The sequence below is a fragment of the Calidris pugnax genome, unplaced genomic scaffold (genome assembly GCF_001431845.1).
Source record: "Calidris pugnax isolate Ruff unplaced genomic scaffold, ASM143184v1 scaffold1753, whole genome shotgun sequence".
In the NCBI taxonomy this organism is placed as follows: Eukaryota; Metazoa; Chordata; class Aves; order Charadriiformes; family Scolopacidae; genus Calidris; species Calidris pugnax.
This window is the reverse complement of record NW_015094502.1, coordinates 173,850-192,105: the sequence shown is the minus strand read 5'-3', so window position 1 is coordinate 192,105 and position 18,256 is coordinate 173,850. Positions and strand designations below refer to the sequence as shown.

General features: G+C 52.8%; 1 protein-coding gene across 1 annotated transcript in view; it reads right to left on the bottom strand.

Moving 5' to 3' along the window:
- Positions 1–1,963: 1,963 nt before the first annotated feature.
- The window catches only part of SLCO2A1 (solute carrier organic anion transporter family member 2A1), a 30,993-nt gene continuing 14,700 nt past the window's right edge, over positions 1,964–18,256 (bottom strand). Inside the window, exons 3-14 of the mRNA XM_014962918.1 lie at positions 17,013–17,175; positions 12,971–13,186; positions 10,778–10,876; positions 9,018–9,151; positions 7,877–7,958; positions 6,562–6,726; positions 5,827–6,016; positions 3,784–3,943; positions 3,242–3,411; positions 3,025–3,089; positions 2,760–2,880; positions 1,964–2,632 (exon numbers count right to left, since the gene is read on the bottom strand). Of these exons, the coding sequence (XP_014818404.1) occupies positions 2,512–2,632; positions 2,760–2,880; positions 3,025–3,089; positions 3,242–3,411; positions 3,784–3,943; positions 5,827–6,016; positions 6,562–6,726; positions 7,877–7,958; positions 9,018–9,151; positions 10,778–10,876; positions 12,971–13,186; positions 17,013–17,175 (1,686 nt within the window). The 3' untranslated portion in view covers positions 1,964–2,511. The remainder of the gene's footprint in view (positions 2,633–2,759; positions 2,881–3,024; positions 3,090–3,241; positions 3,412–3,783; positions 3,944–5,826; positions 6,017–6,561; positions 6,727–7,876; positions 7,959–9,017; positions 9,152–10,777; positions 10,877–12,970; positions 13,187–17,012; positions 17,176–18,256) is intronic.

Here is an 18,256-nt window from a genome sequence, read left to right as displayed (position 1 = left end):
CTCCCTTGCTGTCCCATCCCACCCAGGTCATCTCTCAGTCTGTGACGCTGCCCAGGAGGGGATACAGCCACAATGAGAATGAGGAGGAAGGTGTGGTGACCCTGACTGGCCCATGCTCCTTGCCCATGGGCCCAGGAACCCTGTCTCAGCTCAGCCCTGTCCCTCCAGTCCCTACCTGAGCTCTGCTGTAGCCATCTCCAGCTCAGCCATGGCCGTGTCTGTGCCTGGCCATGGACCCTGCTGATCCTGACCCCGCTGACTGTCCCCCTGTGCTCGCTCAGCCCTGTGGATGGTACTGCAGATCCCAACCAGCAGCATCTTGCCATGGTCCTTTGTGGGTGGCACATTCAGCAGCCACCCCTCCACTCAACCGCCACAGAAAAGACGAGACCTTCTCAGATCTAGTGCTCGTGGCTTCACCTTTTAGCATCACTGGTGAGATGAATGGTGTGTCCTTTGCAGGACACCAAGGCTCTTGACAAACTCATGAAGCAATTCCTGTGATAGGAGTCAAGCGGTGCTCCCATGTCACCCCCTGCAGGTGACAGCAGGCTCTCATCATCACCAGGTGCCTCCTGACATCCCACCAGCCAACGTTTCTCTTCCCATTCTGGGGGGCTGCCTTCATCCTGCCAGGAACAGGGAGGTCCTGGCTGGTGCTGGAGGGCAGGAGGAGCGACGCTAGAGCAGATCAGGGAGGCCCTGGAGCTGCTGCGCTCCCTTTGAGACATGCCATGGGCAGGGGACCATCCTGACAGCCCCTGCCTGTGTCCCTGTGCCCAAACCCACTGTCACCCTCCCCACAGCCCCCTGCCATCAGCCCCCCGGCTGTGCCTGCACTTCCTCTGCCTGCAACACATGAACCTGTTCTCCAGGCTCCTGCCCTGTGACCTTTCCTGCTGCCCATGGACCCTGCCTGTGCAAACCCATGCCTGAAGCTTGCAGAGCCCTCACAGACCCTACCTGCAGCCTCTGCAGCCCTGTCTCCAGCCCCCAACCCCATGCGTCTTGCCCAGTGCCTACCGCTGCCTGCAGCCCGGTTCCTGCAGCCCCAAGCCCAAAGCTGCCTACCTGCAGCCCCCTGCCCACCGCCTGCAGCCCCAAACACTCTGCCCGCAGCCTTCTTCCTACAGCCCCCTGCCCCACAACCTTCTTCCTACAGCCCCCTGCCCCACAACCTTCTTCCTACAGCCTCCTGCCCCACAACTGCCTGCTTCTCCGTGCTAGTGCTCCTGCCTGCAGCCCTCTGTACCCTGCCTGCATCCCCAGGACCAAAGCCCCCTCTGCCCTCCCCGCAGCCCCCTGCCATTGGCCCAACGTGTGTAGCACCCTGCCTGCACCCCACCAGCAGGTTCCTGCAGGTTCCTGCCCACAGACCCTTCCTGCAGCCCCCTTCCCACCGACCCTCGCCTCCAGCCCATTCCGCCCTGCCTGCAGCCCCTGCCCCAGCTGCCCACACCCTGCCTGCACCTCCATGCCCAAGCCCTGTGCCCACAGCCCCATAACTGCAGCCCCCCTGCCTGCAGCCCCCGAATGCTGCCTGCAGCCCTCTGCCTGCATCCCCACGCCAAAAGCTCCCGTCCCCCACCCCTCCCCAGCATCATCCTGGTGAGAGCTCCATTCTCAGCTCCTCTGTCCACAGACATGTGCCCACAGCCCCCTGCACCCACCCTGCAGCTCCGTGCTGCTTCGCTGACCTGCCCAGGCACCTTTGGGCAGGATGGTGTGGGCAGGGTGCAGGTGTCACGGGGGCTGCAGGTGGGCACGGCTGGCAGCCCCTCATCACAGGGGAGGAGCACATGTCCTGTCTGCCACTGTTTCTTCTCCTTTGCCAGCCAGGGATGATCCGAGGTCAGCCTGCATCTGCTGGGATGCAACCTGCAGGCATCCCCACCACCTTGCTGATGGGGCAGCTCTCGGGGGTGGGGCGTGGGTGGGCAAAGCACCACAATTGGAAAAGTGACCTTTATTTAAAAAATAAAAAGAGCAACAAACCCCCAAATGTTCTGCAATAAACCCCTAGTGATAACTTCTCACAACACGTGTGCAGCGTCCATGCTGACCTCTGCGAGGGGTGCAGGCAGGGGGACACACGGGGCAGCCCCACAGGGTTGGCAGCCATCCCCGCTGCTCCTGTCCCAGCTGGGAGGGCATTACCCGGCTTGAAATGTCTCACCAGAGTAGGGACCATCACCTACAGCAGGCACTTTTCTGGGTATATTGGATGGGGCTGCGCTCCAGCTCCCATCTGCCTCCTGGTCCAGGTGGTGGGAGGGTTGCCCCCTCCCCAAAGTGATGGCCAAGTGCAGCTGGAGAACCTGGGAGGAGCCAGTACCAGGATGGGACTGGCATGGAACATCCCTCGCTGCGAGCACGGTGGTTCTGTGGGCTGCAGGAGAGGAGCTCGGAGCTGCTAAGGTGAAGTCGCTCCCTTAGAAGGAAAAACAAACCCAAAAAAGACAAAGTACTGGCAGTGGGTAATGGGGGGTGCGGAGTCAGTCCTCAGGTGGGCTACACCAGCCCCGCTGCCTTCTCCTGCACGTTGTACTCCTTGCTCCTCTTCACCTTCCAGCTGATGAGGGCGAGGAGGATGGTGCCCACCACCTTGTAGCCCACCTGCAGCCCCAGGTATCTGTTGGGAGAAGAGCAGAGAGATGCCATGTCTGCAGGTGTCACCTCCAGCCAGCACCAGGCTGAGCTGGGGACAAGCTCCGTGGTCATCCCCACCGGGGAGGACACAGGGACAGATGGTGGGGTACCTGTTGCGGAGGAAATCGTTGTTGTAGTAGGCGCAGAACCGTCGCTGGGTGCACTGCTTCTGCCAGTAGATGCAGGAGGAGTCGATGAGGGCACCAAACATGGCTGGGGCTGGCAGCCAGGCTTTGGAGAAGAGAGGATGGAGTCAGGTTGCCTGCCTTTCCCCGCTGCATGCTTTGCCTGCTGTCCCCAAAGAGGTTCAACACCTCCTGGGGCTCAAGCAAGCCTCTGAGCCTTCCCTTGCCTCATTAGGAGATGGACACTCACCCAGCAGCCTCATTAGTAAGAACTGGACTCCGATGGCAAATGACTTCTCATCCTGGTTCACCACCCTGCAGGGGAGAAGCCATGGGAGGTCAGAGTTGTATTTGGCCAAGCATCTTGGCCTGGCTGCACATTGAAGAGGCCCCACTGATCCCAGCATGGAGAACCATCACATCACACCTCCCCCAGTGCCTTGCAACACCCCCTGCCCATTGCTCACCGTAAAACCATCATGTAGAGGGGGTTGTGGGACAGGCAGGCTACCAGGGCAGCAAAGGAGATGAGGAATATAGCAGGAAGGAGCATGTGGGAGCAGCTGAGTGGACAGGAGCCTGTCTTGGCGGAGGACACCCCATTCCCGACAGAGATCAGGGAACAGTTCTTGTAGATCTGTTGGAAATGTTTGGAAGAAACCAAATGTAAAACTCTGAAAGCCAAGAGCAGGGTCTTTATTGATGCACCAGTCCACGTCGCTTTGCAGAAGACTGGTGAGAGCGTCAGGTCCAATTCAGAGGCACAGCCATGGCATCCTGCAATGGGATGTGCTGCCGTCCCCATTTCTCCACCAGACTCCCAGGGTGTTACAGCAATTCTCCGTTACACCATAGGACTTCAGCATCTCTGGTAGACCTTCCCGCTCACGGCATCAAAAAGGCTTTACCGCGCTATTGCACTGGTCAAGTTCCTCCAGCATCGCTGAAGCCTCCACCATCACCACCAAGCAAGGTCCCCTCCGCTTTGCAGACCACTCGTTTTACTCACCGCTTGCTTGGGAGTGGAAGAATTAGTGGTGCTGTTCGTGCAGCCAGCGAAGCAGGGGGAGATGTACTCCACGTTGTTTTCCCCGCACACTGGGTGAAAGATGTGCTCAGAGCAGTGGCACCCGCTCGGTGTCTTAACCTGCTGCGAGGAACTCAATGTACTGCCAAAATAAGAAGAGGGGAAAAAATGTTAAAAAATTAAGAAATAGGACAGGAGGAAGAAAAAAAATAAATCCCTCTTGTTGGTTAACCAGTTTCCCCATTCCTATTTGTGCTGGGACACTGCCAGCAGCAGGCTGGCCTTGTGCCAGATCCTGATCCCCTGCAGGTACCTCTGCAAGTGTACAGTGAACTTAGCAGTAATTATATTATGTCTGCAAACAAGTACTCACACACTTACTTTTTTTTTTTTTTTCCCCAGCTGAAAACTAATCAGCCAAATGCCTGGAGAAATATATCTGGGCTCCATCCAGAACTACACAAACAGATGTGCGAACAGCCCCAGCTGGATACACCATTCAGACAGAAACTGGAAGCGGGCTCGTTTCCAAACAAGCCTGACGACAGCGGTAAAGTCATGAGGACAAACTGAATTATCTGTCCTGTCATGCCTTACTACCTAAGGGAGTTCATCTGCTGGAGTGGCACAGTCTGTCTCCGGCAGGAAACTGGCACCAGGGATCTGCCCTTGGGCATGGTGGGCTGGGGCTGCTCCATCTCCTATGGGAAGGGTGCACCAAGGACCTGCCCTTGGGCATGGTGAGCTGGGGCTGCTCCATCTCCTATGGGAAGGTGGACCAAGGACCTGCCCTTGGGCATGGTGGAATGGGACTGCTCCATCTCCTATGGGAAGGTGGACCAAGGACCTGCCCTTGGGCATGGTGGAATGGGACTGCTCCATCTCCTATGGGAAGGTGGCATCAAGGATCTGCCCTTTGGCATGGTGGAATGGGGCTGCTCCATCTGCTATGGGAAGGGTGCACCAAGGACCTGCCCTTGGATATGGTGGGATGGAGCAGAGCTCATGTCCATGTAGCCCCCAGCTACTTGGGGATCCAGGCAAAAAGCTCTTATGGGCTGCTGCCCTTGCAATGGAGGAGGTTTCCAAAGCAATATAAGGCAACAGCCTCCTTTTTCCGTGCAAGTCCCTCCAGCAGCTCCCAGCAAAGCCCATCCGGACTGGTGTGTCGCAGAAGAGCTGAGACAGGCACTCAACCTGACACTGGAGGCAAGAAGCGAATGCTGCGAGGCCAAGGTGCCTCCCAAAATTTAGCACTTGCAGCGCCCGATCTTGATCCGAGAGATCTCCTCGCATTTGAAGCCTGGCTCTCACGCAGGAAGATTGAGATGCCAGTGCCTCAGTGGACTTCCACGTGCTCCTGACCTCGTGGTACACGAAATATAAACACGTCGCCCACACATGAATTTGCAGAGTGCTGTTGCTTTCCTTCACCATGGTTATTTAAGTGGCTTTTAAGTGGGAGAAGTGCATGGACTGCCCTGTCCCTCACCCCTCCACTGTGCCCCCAGGACAGGAGGCTTGTTGCTGGCCAAGGGGGAACATCTGTACGAAAGCCCCTTGCTGGCTGTGGGCAAGTTTCATTGGAAAATGAGCACGATGCACTTGGCAGCGAGCCTGGCGTAGGCTCTAAATGCCATTTTTTGTCTTAAAAGGACATGGTAAGAACCAAAAGTTTCCATCCAGGTGAGGAGAAAGGTGATGTCCAGCTGGAACGAAGGGAGTGCGTGAGGTCCCCACATGTGGAGTTTATGTGGACAAAGGCACTAATAATAACTAATTTCCCCCTCGAAATCCAGAATGAAAACTACACCCTGCTTGTTTGGTATGGAAAATCAGGAATGAATACCCTCCCAAGCTTTCTGTCCTGTCTAGTGCTTAGATCTCCTCCAGGCAGTGGGATCAAGGAGCAAGCAGTAGCGTGGTGATGTCTCCCACCTCTTCTCCTCCACCTGCATATATCCCACCCCATGGATAATCAGGTCAAGAGCTGGAGGAATAAGGAGCTGGCAACAACCCAATTACCTGTGGGGGTAGATCCCATCGATGCGCCCTGTGGGGCAGCCCATGAAGAAAAGAGGCAGGCAGATGAGGATGGAGAAAACGAGCACCACCACAGCAAACCTGGGGATGGCCCGCAGGGAGAAGGCAAAGCGTTTCATGATGATTCCTCCTAAGAGCATCCCGAGCGCTGCTGCTGGCAGGTTCACGGCTCCTGCAGAGGAAAGGAGGTGTTAGCTGAGGTCCTGCCTGCCAAGCACCCCTCTGCAGACAGGGGTAGTGGCTTTGTGAACCTCATGGTGGTTGGGAGAAGCCACAGACCCCACCATGACTCAAGAAGACCAAAACCCAAGGCAGTCAGCCCCTGTGAGAAACCTCAGCCTCAGGGGCCTGGCTTAGAGATGCAAGATCAAGCTTGGTGTGTAATTACTTGCTCTTGCCAACTTCTTTAAGCATCTGAGTGATCCAGACCTGCTTTGCTCATGTGGTGGGGCTGCACATTTTCAACAAGAGCAGTTGCTGGCCCACAAGAGCAAGCAAACAGATGTAGACAGTCTCTGAGAGGCTTCAAGACAGCCTGGCCTGCAGGCATCTCAGGTCAGGAAAGTCATCAACCATCTCGAGGTGATCCCTAGGTCTCACCATGAGTTTTCTAATGACTTCCTCCCACGGGATTAAAAAACCTGGAGAACATGGGCAGGTGGCTCCCTGCTGATGGGTATTTTTATCCTATGGCTGCCGCTGCCCGGCTGTGCTCACCTATGAGAAAGTTGGCATACGAGGAGGAGGCACCATACTGCTTCTCCAGGAACTTGTTGAGGAAGGTGGCCAGACCCGCAATGACTGAGGAGAAGCTGCACTGAGCCAGCACCAGGAGGATGAAGAGGGGGTTGAGGAGCAGCCGGAGGAAGATCTTCGGGAATCCTACAGAGGATCATCAGGAAAAATGTATTTTAGGCGTGTGATCCTCAGGTCAGCAATCTGTACCGTGAAACAACCCCACCCTTAGACTGTTCCCAGCGAGTTAACACAGGGGAAAATGGAAGCGCAGACACCCCAATTTGGCCAGGCATGTGGCAGGACCATGGCCAAAGTGCCCTGAGAAGCGACGTGAAGGGCCAGCTCTGCCCACCACCCTCCCTCCCACGCTTTCCAAACCTACAAGCCTCCGGAGCACTTAGCAAAAGACACAGTTGCATTTGTTTTCCTGGAGCAGGGGCCATACCCTCAGGCGGTGCAAACAGACAAAGCCACAGGGGTTTTGGCAGAGCCCCACCAGCTCCTCAAGGGCTCCTGCAGCTGATGAACACAGTGTATTTTCCTGGTGGGACATCACGTCCCCCTGCCCAGCCAGGACAGCCTTTCGGCAGAGGCAGACTGACTCCAGGCTCCTCAGGAGCAGCTCTGTTTATTTGGTCTCTAATTAGCTTTCCTCTTCCAGCAGAGAGTGCTGTGGAGCCCCAGCCTCATTCATCAAAGCCTGGTGAGATGGAGAAGAAGGAGCTGACAGCCTCAGGATATGACTGAGGTGGATGGAGAGGGAAGGAGGGGGAGGCTTTAAGTTGGAAAAAAGTCATCATGGAGCTAAAAAAAGTCATTGAACTGATCTCTCTCGTCTGTGACATCCCTACTCAAGCCCATTTCATCTAGGCATAAACAAACTGGTGGAAGCTGCAGGGTGGTGACCTCAGAGCAGCGGCTGGTAGCGCTGGCAGCCCCATGCCCTCCCCTGGACCCGTGGGTTAAACCACCCAGCCAGCATTTTCCAGCGTGCTCATGCCATGTAAGATCCTCAAACCAATTTTCAGACATGATTCAGGCTCCACAGACATCAACACCGCTGTGTTATAGCAAGAGAGAGGCTGTGTCCATCTGCCCGTAGTCCTTAGGGAAGGGCACGCTACAGCCGTTGAGGTGCCTCAGCTCACCCTGGTATCTCCACGCAATATGGAGGAGAGTCTCAAAGGCCCCCAACAAGCACCCTCAGCTTGAAAACACAAGCATGGTGGTCTCCACCCACCCAGCATGGCCCAGTGTCCCCATCCACCCCCGCCTTTAAGTGCCAGCACTTTACTTTTTATAAACTCCAACAGGGAGGTTTCTTCAGCCACCCCCTTCTCCATCTTCCTGAGCATGCCAGCCTCCACGGTGGGGACCTGGGGAGGGAGAGAAGAGCAGCCAGCGGTGAGAGGGGAGCACCCATGTGTGGCTGGCACCGTCCCAGCTCCCAGCGAGGCTCAGGAGGAGCAGGGTCTGTCCCAGATGCCTTTGTGTCCCTGCCAAGCCTGACCGTTTTCCTGCCCGTCACAGCCAAGGGGCAAATTATCTCAAAAAAATAAATCACTGCAGCCCTTGAGCAGAGCTGCAAGATAAAAAGCTCATCCTTTGGATGTGGCCCATCCAAGTTTAAGAGCTTGGAAAGCTTTCCTCTCCTGAACCCTGACACGATACCTCTTTTTCAACTCTGCAAAAAGCCTGAAAATGAAAGTTGGAGAAAGGTCAGCTCGATTTGGTGAGCCCTCTAGCTATACTCGTGAAATATTTGGGGTTTGATTTTGACCTTTAGTGAATCGATGATTAAACAGTTTCAAAACAAAACTATTTTTGAAACGAAACCAGTGGGGCTTGGCTCCAAAAACAGCAAAGTGAAATGTTTTGACAGTTTTGCGTATTTAAAATTTTGTTTTAATGGGGATCTCGCCTCTTTTCTGCAACTTTTTCCCAAAGGCAAAGCTGATCTATCAAACCCCGCTGCCCAGCTCTATCCCCGTGCTGCTCCCGTGTGTGCCACACTTGAGGATGCTCCGCTCCGAGCAGGGGCTGTCACTGATGATGCTGCTGATGTCAGGGGAGTGTCACCTGGCAGAGGGTGTTGCAGTGGGGAGTTCACATACAGCCACCACCAGCAGAACCAGGTGAGACACCCCAGGAGGGTCTCCAGTTCCCTCAGACAGACCCCTACCCAGGAAGATGGCAGGAGGTCTGGGTTTGGTCTGCCGAGCTGTGGTGGTTCTGAAGGGTCTGGTCCTTCACGTGTTAGAGGCACAGAGCTTGTTTGGGAGACTTTGGACTTGTGAGAAGTTGTAATCACATCTCAGTAGGATTTCTCGGTTCCCTTCTTCCCTCCCACCCCTCTCCTCCAGGGACAGGTATTCCCTCCCGCAAGCAGAGCCCTGGCACCAAGATGCTCTGGCCCTCCAAAGATGAGGTCTCACCTCTCCTTTCACCATGTACCGAGGGAAAAAGAAGTAAGGAATGGAGGTGAGCACCAAGCAGCCTGAGGAGATCAGCAGTCCCAGCCACCAGGCTCCAATCCATCGCTGGTCCCTCGGTGTCAGGGCCACTGTAGCTGCAAGACAGAAGAACCCTTCGTAAGAGCTCTGCTCCTGCCCATCTTGGGGTGAAAGGGCCAAACATCCAGGCAAATATGGAGCAGTGGGGCACAAAGGGTCCATACGGGCACAGTCTGAGGGTCTCTCCTCCAGCCTGGAAGAGCAAACGGGTGGAGGTGGGAGCTCCCCCCTGTGCTGGTAGCAAGACCAGCCCTGGTGGTGTTTGACCTCCTTTCCCCTGGCCAGGATCCTGAACCGCCACTCCCCATCCAAACTGCGCCGAGCCTCCCAAATGACTGCAGGATGGATTTAGTCAGCATGGAAGTATGCTGGTGGCACAGGTTCAACTCTTCCCCGCCGAGCCAGCCAGCAAGGCAGTGACTACGAGGGCCTGACTCCATCCTCCTCTGCCTGGGGCGTGTGGTGGGTTTGGACCACGCTGCCTGCCAGGGATGCTGCGCTGAGACAGGGACGGGAAAGGGCACAGCCGCTTTCCTGGAAAAAATTGCTCTCCCATTGTTCCAGGCTTGGTCACTCTCTGGTCGCAGAGACCAAGGGAAGGACCCGTGCCGGCAGAAGAGTGCCATTAACGAGCCTAATTTCCGAGTGGATCAAACTCCGGGCGCCTTCTCCGGAAAAAGGAGGAGAAGGTGAGAGCCGCTCCGTCTCCAGCGCAGACATCCTTCGGCTGGGCCAAGCCATGCTCACGGGAGGTTGACAGATTGCTTGGCTTGGCGTGGGGACCACATCTCCCCATCTCCGGGAGGTTGTGGCTGGGAAAGGAACCGGCAGCGGCCTCCGGGTGGGAGCCCCGTGCCAGGGCCCACACCCCACCCAAACAATCGCCCCGCTTCCCCAAACAGGACCACTCCACTCTGGAGCTTGGACGTCATCACGGAGCGACTGGGCAGAGGCTGCTAAATCCGTCTGTCGCCATGGGGAGCCAGCCAAGGCTTTTTGCTGTTTCCTGCCCCAGGTTCATTTATTATTCTTATCAGCCGCCGGACAAAAATGTCAGGCGAGCTCTGATCTCTCTAAGGAAACACAGGAAAAGCCACGTTAATGATGGAGCTGGGGCGAATTCTTCAGTGATTAAGTTACCAGAAATAATAAGCACAGAGTGCAGATAAAGAAAATAAGTCCTGTGGTGGCCTTGGCTTGGTCCCTCTCTCTGCAGATGCTGGTGAAATGTGGTAGGGAGCAGGACAAGTAGACTTGAACCTTCCCATGCGCCCATAGAGCAATAGTTGCCCTGTGGTTGTCTTCTCCAGCCCTGGATGCTTCAGATGTCCCCGCTCCTGTCCACCACCGTGCTGGGGTAGTTTGATACTTCCTCAGCATGGTGGCAGTGGGCAGACCCCAGGACTGACCACCAGAGCGTCAGTGCAGCACCATGAGTAGGACATTGAAATGTTTCTACCACAGGGCTCTGCTTCAGTGGTGGCTTCAGGACCATCTGTAACCTTCCTCATGGGGAGATGGAATAGAGAAGAGCACTGGGGGTGCTATTTCAGGTCAGGTCTTTCCAGGGAAGCAGGTTTTGTGAGTCACGGGACCAGTGGCTTCTGCCACGAGTCATCTCAGTGACCTTCTGACTTAAAGAAGGCTTTTAGAAAGTCTATTGCTACTTGAGAAATACTCACCCATGTCAACTCTTCCAATATCCACAAAGAGCCGCAGCACCACGGACCCCAGCAAGTATCCAAAAGCAGGGCCAAACACGGCAATGGCAAAGAGGATGGCTGAAAAAAGAGAGCAGAAAATGCCAGTGTGAGCAGGGAACCATAGCTTCAATGCAGATATGGCTTCTGTCTTCCCACGTGAGGCAGGAATGGTGTTACAACATACAGAGAGAAGCCACCTTTTATCGAGCAGCAGATGATGAGAAGATCCCCATTGCTCAGATACTGAACCTGGTGTTTATCCAACAGGAGGGCAGGCAGCTGCCTGCAGAAAAAGTCCCTCTGCTCTGCTGGCATCAAGGCTTTGCCAACGCATTAGAAGTTGTCAGCTACACCATGAGTATCCATGGTCCACTGTGACAAAAGGGTGGCATCCTGGGCTCCCACAGGTGACAGAGACTTAATCTCCTACAGGAGGCTACGGAAACAAAGCCACCTCAGGCCTTATATCCAAACAAAAACATTTGGTGCAAACCTCAGGAGGGGTGAAAGATGCTGAGAGCAAAAAGGCAGCAGATCACCCTCGGTTCAGCTGAAGTATCCCGTTCAAAAAACAGATAACTTGGACCTAACCCGCAAGGTCAAAATGTTTCCTTTTGACTCCTTTGGAATGAAAGGATTCAGGTTTCCTCCCCGAAAGAAATTTTTTACACAACTTTCTTAAGTTGTTCAAAAGGAGACAGTTTGCCTGAACTGCATTGGCCATTTCTATGCATTTTCCTGCTCTGGAACCTTTGAGCATACTGGGTATGAAAGGTCATCTCTCACACCTCTTTTTTTCTTTTTTTTTTTTTTTCCCAATTAGGCATGGCAGTGCTTTTGCTTCTACACCACAAGCCTAAGTTTCAAGAAGGAGTATTTAACCTTATACATAGAGAGTAGTGTCCCCTTTCATAGCAGGATGTTGAGACCTAAAAAGAAACAAGACTCAAAGGGCGATGGTGTTTATGTTGTATTGAGACAATCCAGACTCACAGTAGCCATACCCCCTGACATTCCCACAGCCCTAAAGCGACCACCTATATTATAAAGAACAAGCCAGTCCCATTTTCCTTTACCTTCAGGACCTGAAGGTTTGGTAATCCATTGGAAATCAGAGGTCTTGGGAAAAGACCCCTTGCCACCAGGGGGAAAGCCAAGGATGCTCTATGCCTCCTTTTGCCAGCCCAGAATACTATATTTGAGCTGAGAGGAGCGAGTGCTACTCGCACAGGAGACTATCTGCAGAGCTCTTAGGTGGTGCAGCAGCTCTTCCCAACAGGATCCCAGAGCAAAGCGTGGCTGGGTGGGTCTGGAGACCCTGCCAAGCACTCCAGTGCTTGTCCAAAGCCTGTCCTTGGGAGTCTAATCCCCAAGGCTTTCCTTCTCCTTTAGTGCTTACCTTATTTTGGAACATCCGCTTTCAACTCCTAAATCACTCTGACACCATTGGCTGCTTTAAAGACATTGTTCGGCATCAGGAGGAATTGGGTTTTTAAACAACTTATGGAATGAGCTCAAAGCTCATGTAGGTGGGTCAACACCAGATGGATTTTGCCATTCCCAGGGGAAAAACATGCAGTTTAACATGGAAGCCAGCACCTATGTCTTTGGAATCCAGAAGTCCTCCTGAACCTGGCAGCCCCCACTGGGCAGGGACCAATTCCACAGCAAAAAAATGCTTATTTTGAACCCTTGATGCAAAATCTGTGTTAATTGGCAGGAGGCTGTCAGACCTCTGGTTAAACCATGATCAACCGATACCCAAGAAGAGCAGGAGATGGCCTGAGAAGGTTTCCTTACTACTCTTTCCCTTCTTGGAAGGCACAAGTTCTTACAGACACCAGGGAGAAGTTCCAGCTCATCCATCTCATCATCTCATCATCTCATCTCATCTATTCTCATCTCAATCTCATCTCATCATCTCATCTCCTTGCCCCAATTCTTTGGCTTCCTAACACCCACACCACAAATATAACCCCACAGAGAACTGCTGACTATCAAGGGGAGAGACAGCCCGGCCTTTTAATGGGGGAGGATCTCATCTGAGTCCCACTGACTGCTCAACCCATGCCCACAGGTTCCTCTTCTGATGAGCACTTCTATATCCACCTCTGCATCTCGCTTCTAAGGTCTGGAGGAAACAAAATGATATACAGCAACGGTCCCACTTACCAACATACAGCGGGGAATTGTTTGCTTCTGCAAAGTCATCTACGTAGGATATCCCAAAGGGCTGGATGGGAACCGTCCCGATTCCAGCCAGCAGCTGGGCGATGACCATCATTGCCCATATGCTGCTGGCCTCCTTCTGGGGATCCTGGGTGGTGTTCGGGCACACAAACTTATTCTCTGCATAGCAGAGTTCAGCCTGGACCTGGCTTTTGTTACCTGAAAGGGAGAAGAACGAGCATTACAACACTGGGCACATACCCTGCCTCTCCCCACACTAAATACTGGGAATCTCCCAAATTTGCTGAGTAGGCATACACTGTTGGACTTTGGATGGATCGTTCATTTTATCTGAAGGAGCTGGGGGTGTTCAGCCTGAAGAAAAGGAAGCTGAGGGGAGACCTTCTTGCTCTCTTCAACTCCCTGAAAGGAGAGTGTAGCCAGGGGGGGTCGGTCTCTTCTCCCAAGTCACAGGTGATGGGACAAGAAGGAATGGCCTCAGATGGCACCAGGGGAGGTTCAGATTGGAGATTAGGAAAAATGTTTCCATGGAAAGGGTTATTAAGCCTTGGAAGGGGCTGCCCAGGGAAGTGGTTGAGGCACCATCCCTGGAGATTTTCAAAAGACAGGTTGACATAACGCGTAGAGACATGGTTTAGTGATGGGTTTTATCAGAGTTAGGTTGATGGTTGGACTCGATGATCTTAAAGGTCCCTTCCAACCTCAACAATTCTATGATTCTATGATTTAGCAAGTCTTATCACCTTTCCCTTCCTTTGGGGCATTATACTGAGGTCAGCATAGCAAACAACCAGGTTGTGATTTTTATCAAACCTTTAAGGACAGGCTGATCAGAGAAGATGGAAATAATTTAATTTCTGCTGCAAAGGGTCAGCCCCGCAGCCCAGCTCCAGCGAGCTGCATTCAAACTGTCGGCAGAGGATAAAAACCTTGCCATCAAAGCTGCAGCAACACTGCACCCAGCCAACTGACATAAGCCTTCAGACAGATGGTGTCAAAACCAGTGGAAAACCCTAAATACTCATTGATGGAAAAATCATGAAAAATTAAGGCGTTACAGAGCAAAGTAAGCCCTGGTCTTTTGATGCTGGCTCTTTCCAGCATCTGGATTTTCTTTTTTTCCCTCTTTTTTTTTTTTTTTTTTTTTTTTATTTATTTGTAATTAGCTCAACAGTCCTATCACTTCTTTCTTGTTAATGTAGTAACTGTGGATTTTCTACACTTCTGAGTAAATAGACACAAACCAAAACCAAATATTTGTCAGGTGATTAGGGGTTTCCATTGGCGCAGAGCGGCAGCACATTCCTAATACTAGGTCACCACAAAAATCCTTATGTAAGTCCATTCAAAACTGCGTTGTCTAACGGGTCCGTGTTGCCAGACAGAAGGAGGCTCCTTTTCTAATCAAGACCTTTACCACAGAAAAAGTGAGAGCTGCAGAAGCCTCTCATGCCAGGGTGCTGTGGAGCGATGCTGCTCTGGGCTTAATGAGGGCAAACCTAACGAGTGGCTGTGTTTTTGTTATCAGTGGTCTTTGCTCCCTTGTGGTACCTGGGCAGGAGTAGGGATCGATGCTCTCTGGGGCAACCTGGCTGCCCTGAGGAGGACACCCTGCCCCTGAATCTGTGTTGCAGCTGCAAGCCAGCAGAGAAATGGTCTTCATATTTCTGCCTGAGCGCTGGTGCACTCTCAGTCCCACCCCGGGACATCATTTTTAATAACGCTTCATGGGATCTGGGCTTGCACATCAGCTGTGGTGGTGCCAGATTTCCCAGAGCTGATGCGAGAGAGCAAAGCCGGAGGATCTCTAACCCTTTGGTGGGAGCAGAGATTGTCAGGCACCTGGGGACAGCTCTGTCCTCGCTGTGCTGGGCTTTGCATCCTGTTGAGCTGTGGCAAACTCAAGACCGAATTAAAGGCAGCATCTTGCCTAAGGCCACCCAGCAGCTCCCCAGCACAGTCAAGGCTCCCAGAGCCCAGCAGACCAGGCTAGGATGTGATGCATGGGGCTCAAATCCATTCCTGGAGAAAGCATCTTCTCTCCAGAGGTGGAAGGTTTCCCTGGCTGGCACTGCTGCGACTGCTGCCGTCCCCTCAGTGGCACACCATGGGGGGAGAAACTTGGCACAGAGCCGAAGTGACTTTGGGTTTTTGGAGGTGCCAGTGCCCAAGGAGGCCCAGGCTCACTGGCATCCCGAGGATGCAGGGGCTGAAGTCGCTTTGGGAAGTCCAAAGCCAGCTGGCTCTTCTGTGTATTGCATTCTGCAGGGAAACTGGAGCTGCCATCGTACACACCAGCTTGTTCCCAAAGCCTGCCCAGTTAAACCAGTAGCCCTCCTTAATTATAAGGTGAACCAGCAGCAGCATTTGTGTTCGTCCTGGGCTCCCAGCGTTTGCTCTTCTCCCCGGCACTTCCACAGCTCTCAGCTGCCTGCGGTGAGACCACCAAAAGCAACTTCTCTTGTCACACGTGAAAACCAGGAGGAAAATCAAAGCCTAGATGGTGCAACAAGGCATACACACAGAGAGCAAGACTGCACTTTCAAGCCTCCTTTATAGATTCATAGAATCATAGAATGGTTTGGGTTGGAAGGGACCTTAAAGATCATTGAGTTCCAACCCCCTGCCCTGGGCAGGGACACCTCCCACCAGACCAGGTTGCTCCAAGCCCCATCCAACCTGGCCTTGAACCCCTCCAGGGATGGGGCAGCCACAGCTTCTCTGGGCAACCTGGGCCAGTGTCCCACCAGCCTCACAGCAAAGAATTTCTTCCTGGTATCTAATCTAAATCTCCCCTCTTCCAGTTTGAAGCCATTAACCCTCATCCTATCACTGCATGCCCTTGTAAAAAGTCCCCTTTCAACTTTCTTGTAGGCCCTTTTCTTTATCAGCCAGATGAACTGCTTTGCCCCATGAGCTTGTGGCACTGACCTACAGCACCATAGCTGTGAACTTCTTCAGAGGATAAGGGCCATCCATCCAAATTAGACTGATACAGCAAAAATTGTTCTGGTATGAACCCAGCTCAGCATTCAGAGAATCATGAAGCCTCAGTAGCAACGTACTGTAGGGCTTTTGAGCTCAGGAAATGCACCAATGCCCCAGATTAGCCAGAAGTGAAGTGATTTGTCCACCACCACATGGGGCATCAGTGGCAGAACCAGCATCTCCTGCATCCCAGGGCTTCTGCCCCAGGTCTGCTGCCCCATCAGCAGCTCTCTCTGCTCACAGCTGGTTTCAACACTCTCTCCCTGGACGATATTTTGGCTAGCTAAATGACACATCATCATTGATAACAATGCTGTCATCACTAGGGAGAGATGCAGCTGGGTGCTCAAGGGCAGGTTGGAGGAGCACACACCACCCATGCAGAAAACAGGGACACGGTGTGCTTAGAGATCTGAAGAGCAACAGATGGGCATAGCCAGGAGAGAAACATATTTAAAAGAACATATTAAGATAGTTAAACAATTAGTTTTCAAGTCTCTTTTATCGTATCCACGTGGAAGGTTATGCTCTCTCACTGCCTGTGGAACCTCCTTACAAAGACCCCTGGGGTGGCATGTCCATGTGGGATGATGGTGCTCTCAGGGTCTCAACCCTACAGCAACCTCCTTGGGCACCGATGTGTTGGCAGCCTGGAGATGACATCCTGGCTGCTGGACTTGAAACACAGACTACTCCCTCTGGAGGCCTTCAGGAGCATCTATGGGGAATTTAGGTACTTCATCATGACCATAGCACTCGGCACCTGAAACCACGGCTGGAACGACATGTCCGGAAGAGGCAGAAGGGATCCTACATGTAATTATTGCATTCAGAAGGGGTTGAAAAGCTATAGGGAAATCAGGCTTAAAATAGAATTTCTCTGCCTTAAGTCGTTCCCTCCAAACATTGTGTTTAAATTCTGTGTGTGCTGGACACAACCCCTCTTTTTGGGTAGGCACCAGTAAGCCCAGCCCAGAGCAACTGGAGATGGATTTGTGCTGGGACAGCTCATGGCGATAAGGATGGAGGCACTTACCGGTGCTAAGGGCGTTGTATTGGTAGGGGTCTGATAGGAAGTGGGGCAGGGTAACCAAGAAGGCTCCCAGCGCCAGCAGCAGCCCCCCCATGCCGATCACCCGCGGGCGGTGAACTCGGCTGCCAAAGTAGCTGACGAAGATGATGAGGACCACATTGCCAATCTGGAAAGGGCACAGCGAAACAGGGAGAACGTTAGAAGATGTCCCAGAGGAAGTCAAAACCCCATAACTGGTCCCCCATGACTGTGTTGGGGTAGGTGGAGAGCTCTCTTTCCTGGTGGTGTTTGACCCCAACTAGAGCAGTTCCTGGGACAGCCCTTCACCCTTCATATTCACAGCAAGTCAGTGCTCCTTTCTCATCAGAAGCCAGCAGGCCAACTCCTTGGTTTCTGTCCCTTGTGTGCATCCCTTGCTCTCATGGGCAACTTCACAAACTCCCTGTCATCTGGCTGGGGCTTTTTTCAACACCCACACCTGCCCTCCCAACCCCATGGGATGTGGCATAAACTAGTAATTCCTCCTAACACAGCATAAAAGAATTGCCTCCGTTCCCATGACTCTAAACGGACACGAGCCCAGCTGCAAAGCCCAGCTTACTGCAAATGTTTGTGACTCTGGACATTTGCAACTGCAGATATGATCAGCTGACAAAATATAAAAACATGCAGCTTACTCAGGCAAGTAGATGAACAGCATAAAATTACCATTACATGGGCTTTGTCAGCTTGGGAGAAGCTAAACATTATTTTAAGCTTGGCATGTATGGCTAAGAATACTTTTTATTTATGTCTACATGGGCTCCCTTGTTTGTCTCTTTGTGGTTTATTGTTCCTGGAATTGCTGCAGCCATCAGCGTAAGAAGATTGTGGTCCTGGACAGTCAGAGGAGCTCACACAGAGCTGAAGTAAAGCACAGAACTCTCTCTCATAAAGCAGAGAGATAAAGATTTATCTGTTGTCTGCAAGCTGGTATTGGTTAACAGCGTGGCACGTGTCCTGTTCCAATCCTTTCCCCTTTATATTCCTGCAGATGCCCTACATGATGTTTGCTTTGGTATTACTTCTCCAGCCATTAATTCTCATAAGTAAGTTCTCTAATGGATAAAGGGTACATGGGTTATAACTTTGAGACACTCTGCAGGGTTTAATTATGCCAGTTCATCACTACCAATGTTACAACCGTCCATGCTGGATCTCTTTTTTTGCATGCCTTGGACCTCGTCACAACCAGGGGAAAGTCTGAA